The sequence below is a fragment of the Eschrichtius robustus genome, chromosome 1, assembly GCF_028021215.1.
Source record: "Eschrichtius robustus isolate mEscRob2 chromosome 1, mEscRob2.pri, whole genome shotgun sequence".
NCBI classification, from domain to species: Eukaryota; Metazoa; Chordata; class Mammalia; order Artiodactyla; family Eschrichtiidae; genus Eschrichtius; species Eschrichtius robustus.
The window spans coordinates 40823659-40847613 of NC_090824.1; the positions used below are offsets into that span (position 1 = coordinate 40823659).

The 23955-nt window shown below is 42.7% G+C and overlaps 1 protein-coding gene across 1 annotated transcript; it reads right to left on the minus strand.

The window, feature by feature from the left end:
• Positions 1–2550: 2550 nt before the first annotated feature.
• Positions 2551–4444, minus strand: SIX6 (SIX homeobox 6). The gene is made up of 2 exons (XM_068525024.1): positions 3795–4444; positions 2551–2719 (listed from the first exon to the last, which is right to left on the minus strand). The coding sequence occupies exons 1-2, from the start codon at positions 4364–4366 to the stop codon at positions 2551–2553; spliced, it is 741 nt and encodes a 246-aa protein (XP_068381125.1). The 5' UTR covers positions 4367–4444.
• Between the last annotated feature and the right edge of the window lie 19511 nt (positions 4445–23955).

A 23955-nucleotide genomic window follows, 5' to 3' on the forward strand; every position in this document is an offset into this window, starting at 1 on the left:
TTTAGTTCTTGCTAAGAACTATGTTTATGTTATGTTACCCCCCCCCTTTCTTTCCCCCTTGAGAATGCAGAATGGACACTTCCTTCTGCTTTTAGGCATCATTTGAACTGCCGAGTGGCGTGGGATTTTTAGAATCTTAAATTCCTTCACATCGTTCCACTAATTAGTCCTTTTCCTTCCCTCTTAGACCTGGAAGCATCAGCTTAAGAGAGAAAATTTGCCAGCTATTTTCTCCAAATGCTGGTCTAGACAGCTGTGTAGTTAGGATGGAGTCTGACTGGGGAACAAGACTGGAAATCTATTGATTTTTCTTTGAAGTGCAATACTCCTTAGCAGATTCAGGACTAGGGTGAGGCAAGGGAGGCACCTAGAGTGCAAAATTTAAGGAGGTACTCACTCCCAGATGCTGTGCACTTGCTTGACCTTGAGGGTGAATGCCTCTTTAAATTTTGTAGTCTAGACGCCTCCCTTCTCTTTGGAGTCCTGGTCCTGCTTCTTGGCATTCTAGGAAGTACCAGGGGCTCTAGGAAATAAAATAGAGCCGTGAGGAAGCTCTACCATCCTAGCCTTTCAGGACCCACAGAAGGGCATTTGGTTGCTTTCCGGAAGAACACCAGCTTGATCACAAAGACTTCCCCACTCCTTCCATGTAGAGCTCTTGTGCAAGAGAGTTTTGATTGTCAACAGTTCTCTGGATAAGGGCCCCGGTATACAAAGACAACCATTTATAAAGCCCAAACGAGGCCAAATCTGTTTAAGTGATTTAGAAACTAAAAATCAACTCTTATTCATGTCCTGGGCTTTCCCCGTATATCTTGCCATTTGACTGCTTTTTGTCTTCCATGACTTCACTTATTTTTGTTTGGTTTGCACATTGGCACTTCTACCCAAATAAGTTAGCAGGCTTCTGAACCAAAGAGCATCTGCTAAGGACAGAGAGGCAAATTGAAAGAAGTCCAACGGCGGAAGTGAGGGCGGGTGCTCCAGGAGGAAGTTCAGCTCAAGTGATTTAAAGATCAATGTCAAATTTTATAATAAGCAATCCATTTCACTAGGAAAAAGCTTAGAGACTCTTCCAGGTAGCATTTACTTTTTTAGTGCTAGGACAGTAGGTGGTTTGTTTTGTTTTGTTTTTGGTATGTGTGTGTCTATGTGCCTGTGTGCACCTGCACACTTTGGGAGGACAAATTTAATCCTGAGAATATTTGATATTTTTAATAGAGGCCATTACAGGACAACGAGGCTCTAGATAACTTGTTTCATGTTCAATACAACGGTCAGATTTTTTAAATGCCAGTCCTTTCTCTGCAGCCTTCTATTTGACCTCACTATGTGACATGATTACATCCTTACCCCCATATCAGTATCCGTTCTGTTGAAAACAATGCATTTGATTAAAACCTGCTTCTGCGTTGAGAAGATGCTAGTCTAGTTATTACAACCTGTCCTATCTTCTTTTGTCTTATTTTAGTACAAGTTCAATACTAAATGCAGTATGTGCTCACTTGCATGATTATGGGTACCTACTGCTTTTGTATGGGTGGGGGGCCTCAAAGGAGATGGAAAACCTTTCTCATTGCAGAGCCTCTGTTGGAGTAGTCTTGTACTTTTATAAAATAGGACTCACTATTGAGTTCCAGAGTTTGGCTTCCAAAATTGTTCCTGAAAGCCGAGTGAGTATCAAGTGGACAAGCCATAGTTAGTTATCTGTGCTGGGGATGCGGGGAGTTGCCTTATAGGGGATGACCATGTCGCCAATTACTAGGTTTAAATATATCACACATGCACGCATATGTATGTACATACATACACACATGCATACAATTTGACAAGGAAGTGGTTATGGACCTACCTTGGGCTGTTTTAAAAATATACCAGGAGACATCAGAAAAGGCAAAAGATACAGAGAAGACTCTCCTGAGACCATTTGCACAAGGACCCCTACCTGGGGTCCCAAGAGAAAGATCTCTCTGTTTTCTTTTTAGGAATCTGAGAGCAGCTCTCTTAATTAAGAAAGGTTGCTCACCAGGTTTTTATTGTTTGGCTTCTTCATACAGAACCCATCGGCTTCACCCTGCACCTTTAGAAACAGCAAGTTCTCTCGATACAGAGAAACCTACCATGCAGTCTCTTAAATAAGTAAATAAACAACATATATATGTTTTGTTAAAAAAACCTTTAAAGCAAAAGTTATACATATGTAACAGCGTCCTTTCGACGTGAAATACCCACGGGAGATTCAGGGCAGGCTCTCAGCGTGCAGTTTGGGTTCCGGAGGCATCTTTGCAGCAAAATCCTTGGGAAAAAGCAAATCAAGGAGAACGTGGAACTGGGTCTGGCCTCACCGCGGGCCCCTGTGGTAGCAGCCGGAGGGCGCCAGTGGAGCGGGTCAGGCCGCGGGGCGGACACGGCAACCCGAGCCCACGGGTCCCTGGCCACCTGGATTCGCAAGCGCTGGGTTGCTTGGTCTCTCGTCCTTTCTCTCTCCTTCATTTTGTTTGTCTCGCTTTTTACACCGAATTCTGTTTCTGAGCGTGCTGGGTGGGCGGCTCAGATGTCGCACTCGCTGTCGCTGGACGTGATGGAGATGGCCGAAGTGGCTGCCTTGCTGGATAGGCTGGCGGCCGGGCTGGCGGCGGTGCCTAGCACCTCGGGCGTGACCTCTTCCTCGGCCCTTAGCGCCCGGCCGGAGCCCTGCGACAGGACCTGCTGCTGAAGCCTACGGGGAAGGAAAGGAAACGAGTCACTGTGTGTAACATAGCCGCCGGTACCCCCGTACCCCGGTCTATATCCCTTAAGCCCAGCAGTCAGCGACTCTCCCTCAGACCCGGGCATTTAAAGCGGGTAAGACGAGGCAACAGAGGCCGGGCAGGAGGCGTGCGGCGGCTGTTCTGTGGAGCCCTGAGGTTGCCCCATCCTCCTCCTTAGTCCTTTCTTGGCTCCCTATCTCCCCAATCTTTGGGATGCTGTGCTCGCAAGGTCGTTCCTGGTGTTGGTCACCTTTGGGAGATTTACAATGCTCTCAGGATAAATGAGGTGTGGGTGACAAGGAGAGATCAGGCTCTGGGACAGGAGACCCCTTTCCCAGCCTGCGTCTGCCTAGGGCATACTCCTGTGTGAGTGCCCCCGAGGCCGGCAAAAAGGGCGGCCTGAAGGTTGCACAGAGGCTTTGGACCTGGGAGAAAAGGCTGGGTTCTTGGTCAAAATATTTGGCTGATTAAGAGCCACATGCTGGGGAATGAAAAACCTCTGCCAACTAGTTTGCTGTTTTGAGACAGGGCTGCCCACACGTGGGAAGAGTAGAACTCGACTTTCCACTTCTTACAGACATAAGTTAGAAATTTCAAAGCATTAGAGAAGGATGCATCTGGGCTTTAAAAATGACAACACTAAACTGCCACACTGCTAATAAGCCAGGCTTCACTTAATAATAGGAGCCTGGGCCCAGGCTGACAAGAATTAGCTTTGGGCCTTGGGATCTGTAATTGTTTATGGGATTTTAATTTTTCTTTCTTTCTCCCTCTCAATGTAGCCTTGGTTTGGTGACTGGAACCAGCTGCTGGAGCGATCCCCAGGCGCCGAGAACCAAAAAGAAAGGGTGGGGAATCAAAAGCCCAGAAGGAATCCCCGACCCAGGATCCCAGAACGCAGTGAGCTCAAAACCGAAGACCTCAATCCCATCCCAATTCCTGCGAAATCCAAGTCTCCAGGCCTTGGGTAAGGGCGCCGGGGGTGCGGTCACCCACTCCCTCCCTGGTGAGTTCAAGGCTCGGAGAAGGCCTTTAGGTACCGACCTGTTCTTGGCTGCAGCCGCCCGGTCCCTTTGTCGGCGGTTTTTGAACCAGTTGCCCACCTGCGTAGGGGTCAGTCCGGTTGCCTGGGCGAGCTCACGCTTTTTGCTGGGGTTGGGGTATGGGTCCTGCAGGTACCATTCCCGAAGCAGGTGCCGCGTGCGCTCCTTGAAGCAGTGTGTCTTCTGTTCGCCATCCCAGATGGTGCGTGGCAGCGGGAACTTCTTCCTCACGCGGTACTTGTCTACTGGCCCCAAGGGCCGTCCTCGCAGCTTCTCAGCCTCCTGGTAATGCGCTTCGAGCCACAGCGCCTGCAGTTTGGCGTGCGACTCCTTGGTGAACTTGTGGTTTTCCAGGATATGGTAGAGCTCGCGGTAGTTGCCACCGTGGAAGGCCACGATGGCTCTCGCGCGCAGCACGGATTCATTCTTGTTGAGCGCCTCGCAGGCCGCAGGGGCCACAGGCAGCGACCAGAGGAAGCGACCCAGGCGCTCCACGTCGCCGCTCTCCTCTAGAGTCTCACATACCCCGGCCACTTGCTGGGGACTGAAATTCAAGATAGGCAGCTGGAACATCGAGGCAGTGCCGGCGGCAGCGGAGGCGCCGAGTCCGCAGCGGGACACGCAGCAGATGCCCGCGGGCGCTGCCGGGTGCGCCAGACTCTCCTTGGTGGAGCGGCTCGGGGCCACCAGGACGCACGGCCGGGGCAGCGGCGGCGGCGCAACCGCGGGGAGCGAGAAAGCGGAAGGGATTGGAGGAGGTGCCGGCTCCGCAGCTCGGGTTCGGCTCGGCTCCGTTAGGACACGCAGGCCAGCTAGCGGGCGCCGCTACTGGGGTGGGCGGATTGGCGGCGCGGGCGCCATGGAGACCCCCTGTCAGTCACTGGCCGGCTCTGCCAATCAAGACTGCGACCGGAGCGCCCCGGCCATTTCAGCACCTCCCCGCCCTCGACAGCGCCCGCCGTTCTCCGGTAGATTTAGTATTTTGCAGAACTTGGAGGAGGAAAAGACGTGCCAGTGAATGGGAGAAAAAGACGGGCGAGAGCCGCAGCGTTTCACTACCACCCCCAACCCCCAGCCTTGTTCCTCTCTCTTCCCCCGCAACCCTGCCCCAGCGCCACCCCCCCAAGAGGCAGTGATGCTACAGAAATCCACTTTGGGGCGAGGCGCTGCCTGGGTCAAGAGGCCTCCAGAGGACAAAGAGGACTGGGCCAAATCGAAATCCTCCAAGAGAACTCACCAAGTTTAGTTGTAACGAAACAGAAAACCTTGAGGGAGAGCACGAATGGGGAGGGAGGGGAAGTGGATCACCTCTCTTCTTGCCAGCACCCATCCCTGCATGCCTTGCCGGCTGCCAAAGCAGCCGAGTGGGAATCGAATGTGAAGCAGAAGGAACAGGACCCGGGATCTGTAGAAGAGGTCAGTTTGGACTCTACCCCCATCACCTTCAAAAGTCTCCTGATATCATTTAAAATACGAGCTAGGACACTCGCATTCTTGATAACACAGGTGCTGACCATGAAGTAAAACACTCGCAACAAAAGCGGCGCCGCAGACCCCAAGTTTATACTTTTCAGTTTTTTCTCCCCAGTTTAATGGACTTCAACAAATGTGCAGCATAGCCACATCTAGAGTGAGAAGTCACTGGAAGGTCAGGACAGCAACTTAAAAGCTTGTTTCAAAGACCTTTTTAAAGAAGTATCGATTTGCTCTTCTTGCAGGCTAATTTTGCCATACCCTGTGTTAGAATATTTAACTCTTGAGCTGGGGATAGAAACTCTAACCTTGGCCTTTGGACCCAAAAGTAATTCAATAAAAGTAAAATAGAGAAGGGGGGACCACACCAATAGAGAAGGGGGTGTAGAAAGCACTTCTTAAACCCCTGAGCCCTGACCCCTCCCGAAGAGAGAAAGGGCCTTCTTGGCGGCTCTGCCTTGGGGCCAGCAGTTGAATTGGCAACTTTATTGATTCTCAGTTGACATTCTCATCATACCGTTTTCTGAGACCTAGGTCAAAAGTAACTACGATATCACCTGGGCTTTTGATAGGGGTTTATTTAGGTTGAAGAAAATAATTGGAAGAGGGGAGTCCAACGAAAACGCCAGGAAAAATATCTTTGGAGGTCCTATCCCCAGAAAGGAATCAGATGAGAATGTTCGCCCCCGAACTGGACTGGGCCGGGCTGTCTTTTCTTTAGTATCAAGTACAATTTGTATGTGGCTTGTACAGCTCTGGTAAATCAGAAGGCAGATAGATAGCACAGATGGTTGGAGGTGTCGGGTCAGATCATGCTACGCCTGAATGCAGGGCAAAGCTCATTCTGATGGAAAACCCTGATATTATTTTCACAGATCTTCACAGTTCACTCAAAAAAAAAAAAAAATAGCAGAGAGGAAGAAAAAAGCCCTGCAACCATTTACATCATTTCTGTGAGTTTGCTGCCGCCTCAACGGAGAGACTTTCTTTTCTAAGAGCTTATTTTCATGAAATGCGACAGGCAGAGGCAAAATGGAGAGGGTGATGAGGATAATGTCGAAGCACAAACCCTCTCTAGCTTGAGGAGACTTCCGAATCCGCCTCAAGGACAACTTTTAGTGAGAAACATCGCAAACGAGGGCCAACAATGCACGGTGTAGAAAACCCGGCAGGCGGGAAGGGGTGAAGAGGGACCCCAGGAGGGTTGCGTTCCCGGCACCCCTGGCCAAGGAAGGAAAGCACCCCCTTGCTCCAGTTTGCAGAGGTTTCCGAATTTTCCCTCTCGGGGTGTCTCCCCTATGGGCTCTCCCTAGCCCAATAGCTTCTTGATTGCCCTCCGCGAGCAGAAGCAGCCGCGGGTCCGCGGGACCTTACAGCCCTCGAGCGCAGAGGGGACCCCCAACCTCGGCTCCTAGCCGCCGGAGGTGAGAAGTTGTCGGTGCCCCAGGGGACCGCGCCTACGCACGCCTTTTTGCTGCACAATTTGAAAGTGGTCAATTCCGGCTTCTTACCCTAAGTAAGTCGTGTAATTTTCCGAGTCTAGGTGCCCTATGCAAGAAATGGGAATGTTTATTTCCAGATGTCCCCTTTGGCTTCTGCGTGTCTGGGGGTCTCCGGTGACTGAGACCAAAAGCCTAGGTTGGCCTTGGTGGAATCGCGGGAAAAGGGCGCTGGCTGCTGCCGCCGCCGAGTCCGAACCCCGCCGGACGCTGTGTCTGGGCGCCGGGGCGGGCGGGTTCTGAGAGTTGTCTAGAGGCCCGGGTCTACTGTCAGGATATCCTGTCTTCACCATCGCAGGGGGCTTGGCTTAATTTTATCAACTCAAGGGAAATAAACTTCTCCAGGGCACACTGAGGTAGCACATTCGTTCATCAGCTTCACTCTGGGAAGGGACAAAGGGAAGAAATTTGTGAGCCCCCGTCCCTGAGAATGAGGAGCTTCGAGGATTTCCTTAGAGATAATTCCACTGTGAAGAAGATGGCCCCCCACCCCACGGCTGAAGCGCACTTTTCCGGGTTTGCCAGGCGAAGGCTGGAGCTTTTCTTAATCTTACGGAGGGTTAGATTTTTACCAATTTTGGAACGTTGCGCCAACCTTGCAGACAACTCGCTACACCCGACTTCATTTTTCTTATGTGTTTGACCAGGTAACCTGGAAAGTGCAGCGGCAGCCTTTGGCCTCGGCCCATCTGGGCAGGTTTGCAACTTTCTGTGGTTGGTTTGCAGCTACTAGTAGATTTGGGAGGCCTTGGATTCTCACTGGGAATACCTAGATGGCTATTCTTTCTGCAAACTCAAGACTTTTATTTTATGGAGAAAAAGCAGGTAGAAGACAATGCCCTCCCTGGAAAAACTGTGGCTAATTGTTCATTGCAGAGGCACCAGGGCAAAGTGCCTCCAGGGAGTTGTGAGGTTCATACCAGAAATCTTGAGTTCAGTCTAGGACTTCTTGCACATATCAATCTCTCCCCTCGTTTTGCCCCTTCTGATTTTGCTCTCTAGAGTAGAGGGACACTTGGAGCCCAGGTTACACTCTGCTGAAAGATTTGCCAGTGGAGAGCACTTTGTAGAGGTCAATACATTCTTATGTCTAGTTTCCAGTCTCTTGTCTTGTTTTGTCTTTCTTTTCTTTGACTTCTCCTAAATCAAGCCATAAAATAAATGATGTGTCTTTGTTTTCTTTCCTATACAATTAACATAGTCAGGGATTTTAAAGATATCGTAATTGAATGCATCTGAACTCCTTGATAAAGACGTTTGTGCTGCATGTGAGAATCACAGACTGGAAGACAATGAGGTCCCAGCCTTTTGTGTATGTCCATTTTGACTTTGGGGGGAGAGATCTTAGTTTTCGTTTCCTGGGCCTCAAAGCCATGTGTTGCGAATAGGTGAGAATAATGTAAAAAAAAAAAAAAAAAAAACACCAAGATTAGAAAGGCGTTTTACTGCCTTTGAAATTACAGTATTAAAATTTCACACTCTCATTTATTCATGAATTTAGAATTCTGATTTTTAGATGATACTGTATAAATATAGATATATATTTGTTTATGAATTTGGTGGTCCAGCTCTTCAGATTATGAAATTAATTCAATATCCTAGTTTTAAAGTACCAACTATCCTAATAAGTTCCTAAGATAGATTGCTGTCTTTCATGCATTCTTCCCCTGACTGTATGTATGCACCTTGTAACAAAGAACAGAGATGCCTCTTTGAGAAATGTTTTGTAGATTTCTTGGTGCTGTAAAGTTAACTGGCAAAAAAGTATTGCAATCAAAATATTGATCTAATTTTAATAGATTAGATATTTTTGTTATTATTTGCAAAATTATTTACCATCTATTTTTTAAATGATGCAAAATTGCTTGTGTTGTTAATTGGAGGAAATGTTTATAAGTTTAAATGTGAGGAAATGTACCATTTGAAAGTATTGGTTAATTAGCAGTAATGGTTTTTTAAAATGTTAGGCTGACTATGTAACTTTGTTTTGACCTCCAGTGTGTGGCTGCTTCTAGGCATTTGGATGATAATTTGTATCTAAGCCAAAGACTATATTGCAAATTATACCCCTTATTTAAACTATGGTTTTAAATTCACTTTTCTCTCTCTCTTCTGCTTTTGTGAGGGTAAGTCTAAATCTTCAGAGGGCTAACCACACCACAGCATAGCTTGCTTAGGGCTATGTATCAATGGGTTCTTATGTGAAGGATTAACTCTTAAAAATGTAACCAGCATGTCATTTATAAACACTTTATTATCAGTAATGAAACATTAGTTGAATGACTGAAAGAATAATTCATAATTCTCTACTAGAACCTTGTTTTTTTCCACTAGCAGGTTATTTTTGACCATTTTCAAATCTAAGATCAAAGTATCTTTCTAAAATATACCTAGACACCTTATAATTCAATGAAGTGAAAGAGTGTAAATTTGTTTATGTCTTCTGGCATGAGTCAAACATTATTCACATTCGATTTTATGTATTGTATGTCATATATATGCATTAATTACATGTATTATATGTGTAATAAATGATCATTTCCTTCCAAGTAGTGTAAAATCAAATAGAAACATTAGCCTCCAATAAATACCTTAAATTCTGCATTAATCCAGTTCATTAACAGAAAATGCTTTTAAAGAATTACATTAAAAATATAATTTTCATGGCATCTTACCCTTCAAAGTAGCAAATCTCAGGAGGGCAATTATACTTCCTCCTTCCAGGGGACATTTGGCAATGTCTGAAGACATTGTTGGTTGTCACAACTGGCACTGAATGCATGGAGGCAGAGATGCCGCTAAACATCTATCTTACAGCGAATCGCCACAGCGGCCCCCACCCCCAACCAAAAGTGTCAGTAGCATCACTGTTAAGAAACCCTGCTTCAGAGGAGCTCAAAATAATGAACAAGACACAGACATACAGAACCTGCTAAAATTCTGTTTATTTTGGAGTTGAAGCACTTTTAAAGGAATCAGTGCCCTTTTAATTTCATCTTAGGTCTAGGCCACACCAATAAAATCTCTTCCTAAGGGTACACTGTAATTTTGTTTCTTTTAAAACTTTATTGTAATTGATACTTATGGTGACTGAATACTTATAAATTTAGAAATATCTCTGGGGAAAGTGGAGTTTTGTTTCTGTCTATGTTCTTTGAGTAACTGGTGGGACAGACAACAATGGTTGAAAGTTATTGCTCAGACCGTCTCCATTTTACAAGTGAATAAAATACGAAGACCAAGAGGTTAAATGATTACTCATATTATACAACTAGTTAGTGGCAGAGATACGTTTAAAACACAGATGCAATCCTCTATTTATCACATACCTTGCTTTCCCTACCCAAGGAAGATGGTATAATTCCCGTTGAGTTTGAGGGTGAGGATCTGAATCACACATGAATATTTATTGGTGGCTGCCATGTGTAAGGTCCTGTGCTATTTCCTGATGCTGTGACTTTCATAGTTTGATGCACGCTAGTTCATGGATCTCAGAGAGGTTGAAACTATTCTGGGTCTTGTCAAATGGTGTACCCTTGCAAACCCTAAAAAGTCCTTGAATCTCAAATGTGATTCTCGGACTTCAATTATTTTCTTTGCAGGGTGGGAATGTTGCAGTCTGGGTTTATTGAAGACCTTTCTCTGAGTCATCACACTGTATGCTGGCAGGAAAATGGAACTGAATTCAGGCTCATTGGGGAGGAGAGATTGGACTTGAGGTGCTGTAAGGCTTGGTTTAAGTAAAAAAACCTCTGAACTCTTTTGTCAGGTCTTTCAAAAGAATAACAGTGATGCTCACTAGCATTTCTATAATTAACAAGCTGTCAACATTTCTATTACAACCACAGAAGTCTATTACAGACAGAGAATTGTGATAAATGTTTCTTTAGGTCTGAAATGTTAGCCTTCATCTTCTTTTCAGCCTAAGGCAATTTTTGAAACCAATTTTGTTTCAATCATTTTGGATCAGTTGTGTGGTAATTTTGGAAGTGCGGATGCTCTAGGCCCACCTATTGAAATAAAGACTTTTAAATGGAAACACAGAGAGGAGTCTGCTTAAGCCCCAGTGGGGACCAGCTGCAAAGCTCTGGCACGGAATTATATAGGCAGACAGTGACAGTAGGTTTAGAAAAAATTAAGAGGCAGAGAAATGTGTGCATGTTTCCTTTAACAGTAGATTTTTTTCCCCCTCAGATCCTTCACACTATGGAATTTTAATCCTCTCTTTTTTCTGTTTTGTATTTTATCTGTTACTTCCCTATTATTCCTAGGTTTTTGTGAAATTAATGTAAGAGAATTTGTCTTTACAGTGATTAAAATTTGGGGCTGAACTGAGTTTTTTGGAATTTTAATATCTAATTTTAACCTTCATTTAATTAAATTTTCTTTCTACCCCTCTCATCTCCTTTCTGCTTGACCATCTTTTTATCCTTGTCCTTGAAATAATAATTTAGAAGTTCTGCAGTATTTTCTAGTCCATCAATGGTTATCTTTCCTTTCCTTGCTCTCTTAATTGTTACATATGACTCTATTATTGTCTATAAATAGGACAATTAATATCTTCCCCATCAAGATGCACTGTTTTTCCTACCATGGCATTACTTTCCCCATTGTTCTTGCCATCCAAATAGGATTAGACTTTTACAGTATTTTCACTTCCCCACTTTCCTCCTCCTCTATTACCCCGATCCCAAAGTTTTCTGAAATGATGTAGTACCTAGAGTTTTCCTTGTAGTGTATCCCTTCTGTTTTAAAAATACTTATTTAGCAATTATGTCACACACTTCTAGACAGTCTGTTCTTATTACACACACGTACAGACACATAGTCCTCTCCATTCTTTCCCTCTGCTATGGTTCATTTGTTGATATTTAGATTTTTTTTTCTCATGTATTTTCCTCATCTGGAGTGTTATTTTTTCCCCTACTGGAAATACCTTTTGTGTTTTTCTCTGTATAAAAGCAACACATGCTCACTGCAATAAATATCCATATACTTATGGAGTCAAAAGTGAAAGTTTTTTGTAATGTCATTATTCCATAGATAAATCACTATTAGTGCTCAGTGCATATACTTATATACTTTTTTTTTTCTACACACAGATACAGATTTTTTTTCTTTTGACAGAAATGCTGTCATATTATCCATACTGTTTATAGCCTTCTTTTTTATGATAATATTTTATGAACATTTTTCCTGATAATAAATACATGTTATCATTTTGAATGGCTGCACTGTATTCCACAGCATACATACCATAACTTATTTAACCAGTCCCTATTTATGATTGTTTAAATTGGTTCCAAATTTTCACCATTATAAACAATGAAACAATGAGCATCTTTATATCTTTATTGCCCAATTTTTCCTTCAAATTCTTGGAAGTAAGATGAATGGGTTAAAGGGTTTACATATTTAAAAAGTGGTATGTATTTCCAAATTGTTATCCAAAAGGATTTTTACCAATTTTTACTTATACCCACACCGTGTGAGTGTCATTTCCCTCCACACCCTGGCCATTATTCTTCTTTTAAATCTTTGCCAGATTGAGAGATGAAAAATGGTTTCTTTGGGACTTCCCTGGTGGTCCGGTGGTTAAGAATCCGCCTTCCAATGCAGGGGATGCGGATTCGATCCCTGGTCGGGAAACTAAGATCCCACATGCCGCAGGGCAACTAAGCCTGTGCGCTGCAATTACTAAGCCCGCGTGCAGCAACTACAGAGCCCATGCTCTCTGGAGCCTGCGCGCGACAACTAGAGAAAAGCCTGTGCGACACAACGAAGAGCGCGCGCACCACAACGGAAAGATCCCATGTGTCGCAACTAAGACTCTACGCAGCCAAAAATAAAAATAAATAAATAAACAAATATTTGAAAAATGGTTTCTCATGTTTTCTAAATAGCCATTTCTTTGGTTATTAATAAGGTTATGCAGTTTTACATATTTACTGGTCATTTGTATTTCTTCTTTTGAGAATTTCCCAATTCTATCCCTTGATTTGGGATGTTTATCCTTTTTATTCATTTGTAGTATTTCTTACAACATTAAGGATACATTTTTTCCTGTCATATATTGCAAATATTTCTTCCTGCTTTTTCACTTTATGGTGTTGTTTGTCCTATAGTTTTTATAATTTTCACATAGTCAGATCTATCAAGTCTGTTTCTGTCTCAGGTGTTATACTTAGCACAGTGTCCCTTCCATGTTATAGATAACCTGTATTTTCTTCTCTGCTCTTTCTAGATTAAAAAAAATTTAATCCATCTGGATTTATTTTGAGGTCTCATGGAAATTTGGACTCTAACAGGGTTTTTCCCCCTTCAAATCATTTTCTAATTCTTCTTTCTCCCTCCCTCCCTCCCTCCCTCCCCCCCTTCCTTCCTTCCTTACTTCCTTCCTTCCTTCCTTTCTTCTTTCCTTCCCTGGACCAAAAATACTAGAAATGCATCCCCTTTCATCCCTGGCCCCATTTCCTTTCTAGGCCCCTTCCTCCTTCAATCAAAAGAGTGTAAACTTTTCTTTGTGACTTTTCTTCCCCCTTCTGCTTCTCAGCTAATTCACCCCAGGCCTCAGAATGTCCTGGAAACCTCCTTCCATTCCAGACCTGGGTTTGTCTTCTGACAGCCTGGGTTCTCTTCTTTCTCTGGCAGTCTTGCTTGGCCTGGGTGTGTCTAGACTGTGCTTGTTCTCAGAATGTTAAGAGGGTGGAAGCAGGTGGGGTTGCCTAAGGTGCCAAGAAGACTTGGGCGGCTGGAAGAAGACAGGAGCGAGTGTGTCACCATGCAGGAGAGGGAAACTCTTGACCTGGGCCTTAAGGACTTGTTGGGATGAGCAGAGATTCAGGTTGGAGGTAATGAAGTGGTCTGGAGACAGTCTGGAGATTAAAACCAGCGCTCTAAGAGATTTTTTAGACCAAAAAGTGCCTCTGTTGTATATTTCTCAGAGTTTAGTTTTACCACCTCTGAATCCTGCCATTATTTATTGATTGATAATTCTTTTCCCACAGATATGAAACTCCACTTTTATCACATATTAAATTTCTATGTATACATAGGTATTCTTTTGGACTTTCTGTTCTCTTTCACTGATATGTCTAGTTATTCCTGTGGTTCCCCTACTGTCGTTCAAATACATTTTAATATTTGATAGGGCAAGTTCTTCTTCAGTATTTTTAAAGAAAAATTCTTTGGCTGTTTTGTGAGTATTTTTTTCCAGATCAACTTTAAGGTAAGTTTTGTCAAGTCTTTTTCACAACCCCAGATTCCAGTGGAGTTTTCATGGAATTGTGCTGTTTTGCAAACTGGCCCCATCCATGGAGGCAGGGAGAGACTGAAGAAAGAGGCAGACCACTCCAGATTGGTAGGTGGCAGGTTTAACAACCAAGGGAACTTATTTATGAGACTTGTCTTGGTTGACTGCAAGACAAATAGATCTCTGCATCTGCCTGCCAAATCGTACAGTTTATATAGAGGCCTTAACTGGGTTCAGTCATGTATTTAGTCCAGGTGGCCTCAACAGAACCTTACTCTTTTAAGGCTCATCCATGAAAATGGCTCGCACGTGGGAATGGTGGGCAGAACATTCATTACAAGGATGGGGAGGAGGTGAGGAGCCTCTGATTGCCTGGGTCTAGCGCATGGGTCAGCTGGTTGTCATGTCCTCTTGATGACGTCCTCCAATACTCCACCCCTTGTGACTGGCTCTTATGGTCTTACATAGCCACTCTTTCCCAGTGTGCCCTGAGCGGCCAGCAAGGGGTTTCACTAGCATGGCGGTGGCTTGTTTGGCAGCTATCTGGCCATCCGGGTGAGGTGTACCATTGCAAATTATAGTAGATGACACCTTTCCCAGGCATGATAGGGCCTTTGGTGTTCTCAGCAGCATAGCAGATTGATCCATGGTGAGAGTCAGGCAATGTCTGTTTCCTACAACTTCCATACCTTTACGGTATTGAGTGTCTCGTCAGGGGTCCCTAGTCTGTCATATGGGGCAACAGGCCCTACTGGTTGATCGTTCAAATGTATTAAAGCCAAGGCGGTTGTACCTGTTAGTATTTTAATCTGCTGCTTTGATATCCTATTTTTCCTTTCTATCAACCTTGCTGCTTGCCAATTATAGGGGTGATGAAACCTCCATTCAATGTCATGTTCTTTTGCCCAGTCCTGCATATCATAACCTTTGAAATGTGACCCCCAATTACTATCTATTTGATGAAGGTATCTGTACATGGTACTCAGCTTCTCTAATCCCCTAATGGTGGCAGCCTGGTTTGAGCCGTGGCAGGGGAAAGATTGGGTTAGGCCAGATGCAGTGTTCATGAAAACCAAGGCATATTTAGAAGCCTTACTTGGAGGGAGGGGACCAATATAATCAATTGCCAATACCTCACTGTTTGGGAACTCCAGTATATGGCCCCAGACTCCTTTGGTAATTGCCTTAGGTGTTGTTTAGAACACAAAGGACATGTCGTTACTGCATTAACCAAGTCACTGTATTTCAAGGGCAATCCAGCATCCTTGACAATATGCCATCCCACCCATATGCTATTGTGGGTGGTCACTCTTTCTATGCAACCAATCTGCCATATATAGTGAAGGGTCAGTTGCTAGGGCTTGTACCTGAGCTAGGGCATCAGCTTCTTGATTGCCAGGGTGTGTCAGTGCCTTGTGAACCAGCATGTGGAAGACAGTAAGGACAGCCTGAAGCTCTTCCAGAGGAACCTAAAAGTCTTTCCACACATCCTGACCCTACAGAGGCTTTTTCATGATCATCCACTCCTTAGCTTCCCATTGTCCAAGTCATAGGGTTCATCCCTTTATAATAGCCCAACTGTCATTGCAAAGGGTTAATGACCAGGGTTCATGAGTGATCACCAGCCAAACTGCTCTGAGTTCAGCCCACTGGCTGCTGTGGTTTGTTCCTGTTTCCAGGCATCTCTTTATCAGATATCAGCAGGAATTTCCTCCACTCCCTCTCTATAGGCTGCAGGGGCTGCCACAGGAATAGGGGTGGAGGCATTCAGAGCATCTTCATATTCTACAGGACTTAGTAGCACCTGTATTTCTAGAGACAGTGGGCTGGCAGACAGGGTGCTCTTCTGCTGCATATAGGCATGTCACTTAGTCAAAGTGGGAATTTGAGCCATGACAGAAGTGGGTTGATGGAACATATTCTCCATCCACCCTTTGATAGGAAGGGAAGTTCTGACCATGATATGCTGTTCTTTCGTGAGAGACTGTACCCTGAGGAGCACTGTATACACTGTCAGGAGCTGTTGCTGTATGTGTGTGTTGGGGGTGGGGTGGGTATATGGGGTTCCTACCCCCTTCCAGGACTGGGACCAAAATCCTAGGGATACTTTCTCATTCTGTTGCCCCTGCCACAGCACCCAACCCAAAGCTTCCAGAGTCACAGATACATCTAACTCAAATGGTAGCCCTGCATGAGAGATGCCCAGAGATTTAATCTGCTTCACTAATATTTTTGTCTTTTCAAAGGTAGCTTGTTGCTCTCATTCCCAGTCCCACACGTGCCCTTTCTTCACCAGGCAGTATAAAGGATGGAGGCACTGTGCTAGGTAGGGAATAAAACCAAAACCCCCAAATTCCTATAAAAGCTTGCACCTCTTTCATGTTCTTAGGGGTTGGATAGGCTTGCACCTTTTCAATCACAGCTACTAAGATAATGCACATCTTACCCAACCAAATAACTCCCCCAAACTATATGGCCGTGCCTGGGCCTTGAATTTTCTATGGGTTCACCACCCATCCTCTCCCTCACAGATGTTCCAGCAAAGTCTGCAGAGTGTCCTGCAGCAGAGGCAAGTCTTCACATGTTAACATAATATCATCAATGTAATGGGCCCATTTTACTGTAGTGGGGAAGGAGAACAGGGACAGATCTTGGGCTACCATCCCATAAGATATTGTGGGGCTGTGCAGGTAGCCTTAAGGAGATATTTGAAAGGTCTATTGTTGTCCCTCCCACATGAAGGCAAATTGATCTTAATTATCAGAAACCTGTACTTGTCAGAGTCTTTTCCTTAAAACACCTTGAAGATGAAGCATTTTTGCAGGAACATTTATATTAATAACGTATATTTATACAAAATAACCTAAAGAAAGTTTAGCATCACTTCTTATTTGACAGTGCTTCCCATGTAATTTAATATATCAAAGAAGCCTAATTAATTTAATTCTCTTTTATAAGGAGAGATTACATATCTCTGAGATGTTCCAGGGGCCCTCTAGAAAATCCCAGTTAGTTCAAGGTCAACAGGACTTTGTTAAGAATTTGATTTGGGGTAAGTTTGTCAAAAATATCAAAAGGTTTAAAACACTTGATTGAATAGGACCATAGGTCACCGTGAAACAGTACTTAGTTATCCAGTTAACCAAAGTGATAATTAGAGACTTCAAAGGCAAATACATAAAGTTACGTAGTTGTAAAAACAAAACAAAAACACAACATAACTCTTTTAATACAGAAGACTCAGTTTTCTTAAGTAATCAAAGCCTGATAAAGACAACATGAAGCACAGAAAATTATTTTGATAAAACACAGAATCTCTTTTCTAGGCAGATTACTTAAAAGGTGAAGAAAAACCTTTCACAGTCCCACTAAGAACAGACCAACAGTCCAAAACAACTTTGTCCTTTTAGCGGACAAAAAAAATTGTTTTATTTTTACATAAGTACACTATTGATATTAAAGCTTATTTTTCTTTAAGCCAATTAAATAGAGCTCATTTACAGATTAATTTTGGCAACACCCTCCAGAGGTAGAAAAATGTCGCATATATGTAACATATATTCATAGACATACATCAACATACAGACAGACACAGAGACCCCATAGCTTTCATTCTAAAACTTTAGCCAAGAATCAGGTACAACAATATAAAACTCACTAATTTATAAGCCAGTTGAATCCAAATGTGTTTCTGGAAGATGGAACAAGTTAAGTTTACCCACTCACATGGCTAAAGCTTTTTACTAATATTTGTGAAGACTTTTAAAATTTGTATTTGCACTTTACTGGTAATCTTATGGAGGCTGTGGACTAGATTTTGAGCAAGGGAGCTTCTGTAGTCATCTGTATTTTAAATAGTCTCTTTCCTTCCTTTTTTCTATTCAGTCTCAGGCAATCATGGGCTGTTTTAGTTATCTCCTGAGGTATTTACATTTCAGATAAAATTTACAACTTGAAGGGACAGAAAATGAATGCAAGTTTTCTCCTGGGAGTTTTGGGGTGTATTTCTCTATTATCAAAGTCTAGGGTAATTACTTTTTAAAATTTTTCTTTGTATTAAAGGTCGGATGGCATGGGTCTACTCTGCCCATTTCATTGTCAATCACTACAATATCCTCCTCTTTGCTCTCCTCACTTTCCCAAAGATTCTGCCTCTTACTGTCCTAATCAGGCTTTATCACAAGCACATGGACTTTAATCAATGGCAGCTTGTGATCTCCTAGCTTTCCAAAATAGCATTCTAAGGTCTCCAACTTATTATTCTGGTCTTCCAAAATTGTCTGCCACTCCTGAAACTAGTAGAGTAGTGGATAACTACACGTCCTTTTCTAACTTCAGCTCTTCTTCCAACTTTGAAACTCAAGTTAGTCTCTAGTTGGGCATCGATGGTCAGCCTAACTGCCCACAGTAGAGGCCAGCCCACTGTGGCAGCCATTTGTTTCCCTTCTTAAGTTCTCTCTTAAGTGTAGTTTCTCAAACAAGCTCATTAAAACAGCCATGTTTTTGGGGTGTCCTCATACTCCTGGGGTGGTCCACATGCATCTGACATATGGGCCACCTCTCCTCACATAGAGGTCAATGGCCAACTCAGGATTTCCCCCACAGATGACTCTTTCTCAAGGCCCATTTATTCCATCTCCTGGCTGGCTCACCAGTTGTTGGTTTGCAAACTGGCCCCCTGCACACAGAGAGCAAGGAGAGAACAAAGAAGAGGCAGACTACTCCAGATTGATAGCTGGCAGGTTTAATAAGCAAGGGAACTTGCTTACAAGACTTGTCTTCAGTGACTGGAAGTTGAGTAGGTCTCTGAACCAACCCACCAAATCTTAGAAGTTTATAATAGAGGTCTTAGCTGGGTTCAGTCACATATACAGTCCAGATGGTCTCAACAACACCTCACTCTCTTAAGGCTTCATCCTTGAAAATGACTCCCACTGTTGGAATGGTAAGCAAAGTGTACATTCCACAGACAGAGGAGGGGGTGAGGAGCTTCCAGTTGCCTGGGTCCAGCTCTTGGGTCAACTGGCGATCACGTCCTCTTGATGACCTCCTGCAACAAGTTTCATTACATAGATTAATTTGGGATAAATTGCATCTTTACAGTGTTGAATGCTCCCATTCAGGTACATAGACTGGCTCTCATTTATTCAAACGCTCTTTTATGTCCTTCAATAAAATTTTACACTTTCCTCATGTAGGAAAAACAGACATGAGAATTGAAAAAGCATCATGGCTTGAGGTTATTATTATAAAGGTCTTAAGTCCTATACAACTCTGTGGATTTTGAAGGCATCATTGTATTACAGCGTGGTACAATAATTAACATTTACTATTGTTTAAAATGAATGAGGAAGTTTTTCCGTTGAGTCCCCCTGAGTTGGCAGATACAGATAATTGGAACAGGAAGAGGAGCAGAAAATGAGGTTAGACCTTGAGGAATTGTCTAGGGCAGGGTCTTGATAATTGGCCTTTCCTATCTGCCCCCTACTCCTGTGAAAGCACCCAGACTGAAGCCTAAGAAATAGTCTTTAATGAAATTGAGTGGTTAGCCTGGGAAGGTATAGGTCTTTCAAAGTGGAGAATTTATGCTTACTCAGGGCTTAGAAGTTATGCTAGTGCATTCAAAAATCAGTAAGGAGCCTGAGGGATTTAGTGATATGGTAAAGAAGACATATGGTTCTTCTGTATACAGGGGGAAAAAGTACACTTAGAAACTCTGGGGAAAACAAAATCTGTATAAGAAATCATGGATCAAATGTGAAACAAATGAAAATATGGCATGATTATAATCAATTGGTGGAGACTAAACAAAGAAAATTTAATTGATTTTGATGCTTGGAAATTTTTTTCTTTTAGATTTTTTTTGATGTGGACCATTTTTTTAAAACAAATTTTGTGACACTTTGGTTTTATTTTTTAATATTTATTTATTATTTATTTGGTTGCACTGGGTCTTAGCTGCGGCACACAAACTCTTAGTTGTGGCATGCATGTGGGATCTAGTTCCCTGACCAGGAATTGAACCCGCACCCCCTGCAATGGAAGGTGAAGTCTTAACCACTGGACCACCAGGGAAGTCCCAATGCTTGGAAATTTGATGCAAGTAAATTTCAAATGGCATGTGTAGTGACACGAAATTTCATCATCTCTACTTTTCTGCTTTCTTTAAAAAGACTCTATAGGTACAGGCAATATAAACCCAACTTAGGCTATCCTGAATGAAAAGAGAATCTCTTGACTTACAGAACTGACTAGCTGACTCTTCTATATCTTGCTTATGCGTTCATCTGTGTTGCCTTCATTATAGGGCAGGTTTTTCCATATGGTGAGAAAGATAGTTATCACCTGCTCCATCTTTACAAGGTTTTTGGAGTTCACCAGCTCAGAGAGACAATTTTCTTCTATTATTCTACATGTACCAGTTAAGGAAAGACTGGCCTCAGAGGTGGAGTGCTGTGATTGGCCAGGCCATTCCCTACCTAGTCACATGTCCATTTCTGAGATCAGAGCCCTGTGGGAGCTAGATAGTAGTGTTACTGATTACTGTTATGAAAGAGGAGTTCTGTTGTCTGAGAAGGGAGTCTTGGATGTCCTGAGACTTTAGCTGTTTATAACTGATCGAATCTTTCTTGCGAGCTTCTACCCTTTTGGATACCAGGGGCAGTCAGGTGGACAACTTTAAACTTCTGATAGATACTGCCAGTTTAAAAGTTTCTTTTAGATAACTCAGTCTGCTTCAGAGGTTTGCTAAATCTTTTAGATTTCCTTTGCCTTCCACTCCAAAATGGCATTTTAATGTATGGGGAATGGAGTAAAAGTGACTTCATTGTGGGGTAGATGGGGCTTCAGATACATTTGGTTTTCTTTGGATCCTTTCTGGTCTCTGCTTTGGAATGGATGGTTTTACAGTATGGATTGGCCCCATACAGCTTTTTGGAGTGTTGAGCAGCCACCTGTTGCTAGAATCTGGGTTTCTAGACATTTACCTCTATGAGTGAAACACCATACACCTTGTCCTCTGCCTGTATATTTATAAGTAGTCTCTTCAGTAAAGTCTTATCACTTGAATCATCTGGGGTGATTTTTGTTTCCTGCTGGAACCCTGACTGGTACAGAGTTGCTGACTGACTTTGAATTAAAGGTCACTGAAGTCATTGATTTAATATCCCCAAACTATCATCCAATCACATATGTGTATCTCTATGATAGTGGTCATAACTATCAATATCTGTCTTCACTGTCAAATGGTGAGGTTTTTGAGAGCAAGGACTTTCTTCAGCTTTATAAAACTAGTGTTTGTTAAGTAGTACACACAGTGCCATATACTTCAGAGAAAAGGAATATCTATAATAGTCAGAGAAGGCTTTCTTGGGAATTGAACTCTGAAGAATGGGTAGATCTTGATTGGATCAAGAAGAGAAACTTTCCAGTTGGGAGGAACATTGAACACAAAGCCATGGAGGCTTAAATAAACATAGTGTCTTCATGGATCAGTGAGGGAACGGCTTAAATAAAATAGAGAGATTTTGTTGAGAAATAAAGTTGAGGTCAAATTATAGAAGTTCTTAAAATAGTGCAGAGGCATTCCAATTTGAAGCAGAGGAAAATATAATCATTAATTTCTTTGAATTATATGAGAATCATGATGAAATGCATGTAAGAAAAATCAGTATTGTTATAGGATGGAATAGGAAGAATATAGAATAGATCAAAGGGGAAGGGTTGTCCCCAGCCTGTTACAGTAATCCAGATGTGAAATGATGTAACCACTTTTTGAGCATTTACCATTCATTCATTTATTCCTTAAGGTATCTGTTGAGTTTCTATCAGGTATTAGGCACTCTGCTAGGTGCTGGGGATAAAATGGTGAGCAAAAAAAGAATAAAATTAAAGAATTATGTGACATAAAGGACAGTATAATGAAGAGTAAATTAAAATTTAAAATCCCACTTAATAGGATTTTAGAAGTAAGTAGACATATTTGAGGGAAATAGGCTTGCACCAAGAATAAAATCAAATGTACATGAACAGTAAAGCAATGAATGAGTCAGATTAATGTTAAATGGCATCTACAAGAACAAAAAAGGCTGTTTTTTTAAAATTTGCCTAATATGGTTTGCACACACTTGGAAACCTACTAGTGTTAGAATTACTGTCAAGAAAGGTCAGCAGAGTTGTCAGACAACTACCTATATTTTATTGACTTGGTAATTCAAGGAGGTGATGAAGGTATAGACCTAATTTGACCGGGAAAGTCAACTAATTTCAACACAGGGGATCAACTGAGAAAACAAAGGAGAGGTTTTTGTTTTAATATTAAAATGTAAATTTAATCATACATATTTGAAAATCCTGGCACACTTTAATCCTGTTGTTTTTCCCACCGACCTGATTTCTATTCATGTAAATAAGTTTGTGTTAGCAGATTCACATTTCTTCACTTCCTATTTTATGACTATTTTCCCTATAAGGACTGTTCTTAGAATGAAGTGGCATTTATTCCCTTGGAATTTCTTGTGAATTGAATTAGGACTATAGCCATTATAACAAAACACTGCTGTAACCTATTCTTTGTGGCTGCCAAGATATTTGTGTGTGTTGGGGGAGGGGAAAAAGGGGGGCCTGTTTTCATGGAGCCTACAGTATGGTAGATGAGATAAATATTTATACAATAACTGCACAAATAATTTAGAATTATAACCATGTGAAAGGCTATGAAGGATAAGTACAAGAACTTTGAGAGTTGATAATGGGCATTGCTGAGGCTGTGATACTTTAGTTGAGATTTGAAAAATGAGTAGGAGGTTATTAAATGAGGAAGGATAGAGCATTCCAGCCTGAGGAGCCAGCAAGTGCATTGTCCCTGTGATGGAAAGACGCATGTTAATGCTGGATTTCAGGAGGAAGATAAAGTTGGTATAATATGAAGAAGCAGAGAGAGATGGGGACAGGATCATAAACGGCCTTGTAAGCCATGATAAAAATTTTGTCCCCTATTCTTAGAAGAATAGGAAGCCATTGATGTGTCTTAAGGTGTGTGTGTATGTGTGTGTGTGTGTGTGTGTGAGAGAGAGAGAGAGAGAGAAAGAGAGACAGAGACAGAGAGAGAGTCAGAGAGAGTATAAAATTTGCAATTAAGAATTGCTCTGTTGAAGGATGGATGATTAATGGACAAGGGGGCCAGAGTAGATATGCAGTAAAACCATTTTGGAAGCTATTACAATAATCTAAATGAGAGAATGATGGTAACTTGGCCTAAGATGGTGGCAATTGAGATGGAGAGAAATGGATGGATTTGAAAGATATTTAAAAGGTAAATTTGGTAGGATTTGTGATGGATTAGATATGGGGGATGATAGGAGAGGAAGGCTGTCAAGGATGATGCCTAGGTTTCTGGTATGTACAGCTGGATACTGATCCCATTCATGAAAAGAGAGATGATAAAAACGGTCCAGGATTAGTGGGGGGAACACACGAGTTGTGTTTTGACTTATCATGTAGGCAGTTAGATATGTGGGGTTAGAATTCAGAGGTTAAATATCATGGAAAGTCGCTATTATTTTTGACTTCCCAGCATTTAAATCCGCTTCTTATGTTTGGAGAAGTTCATACCTTAACAGTCTGAAAGGACAAAGAAGTGGAGTATGGGCCTAGACTTCTCTAATCAAATGTACCCATCCAAAATTTTGGATTGGGAATAAGTGACACAAAGAAGTATGCCCTAGGAAAAGCCCCCTCTGGCAATGGTGGCAGTTGAAATAAGGTCAAGTTTTTAGGGCGGTTGTGGTACTGAAGCATCTTGTGCTGGTAGTAGTGGTGTGAGCTGCAGCCTGTAGCGCTTGGTTGTGATTGGGTATCTTGACCACCAGTTCTGTAGGGTGAGTTTGGGCACTGCTCCTTGCTATGCTGCTTCCTTGCTAGAGCTTGGATCTCAAGCT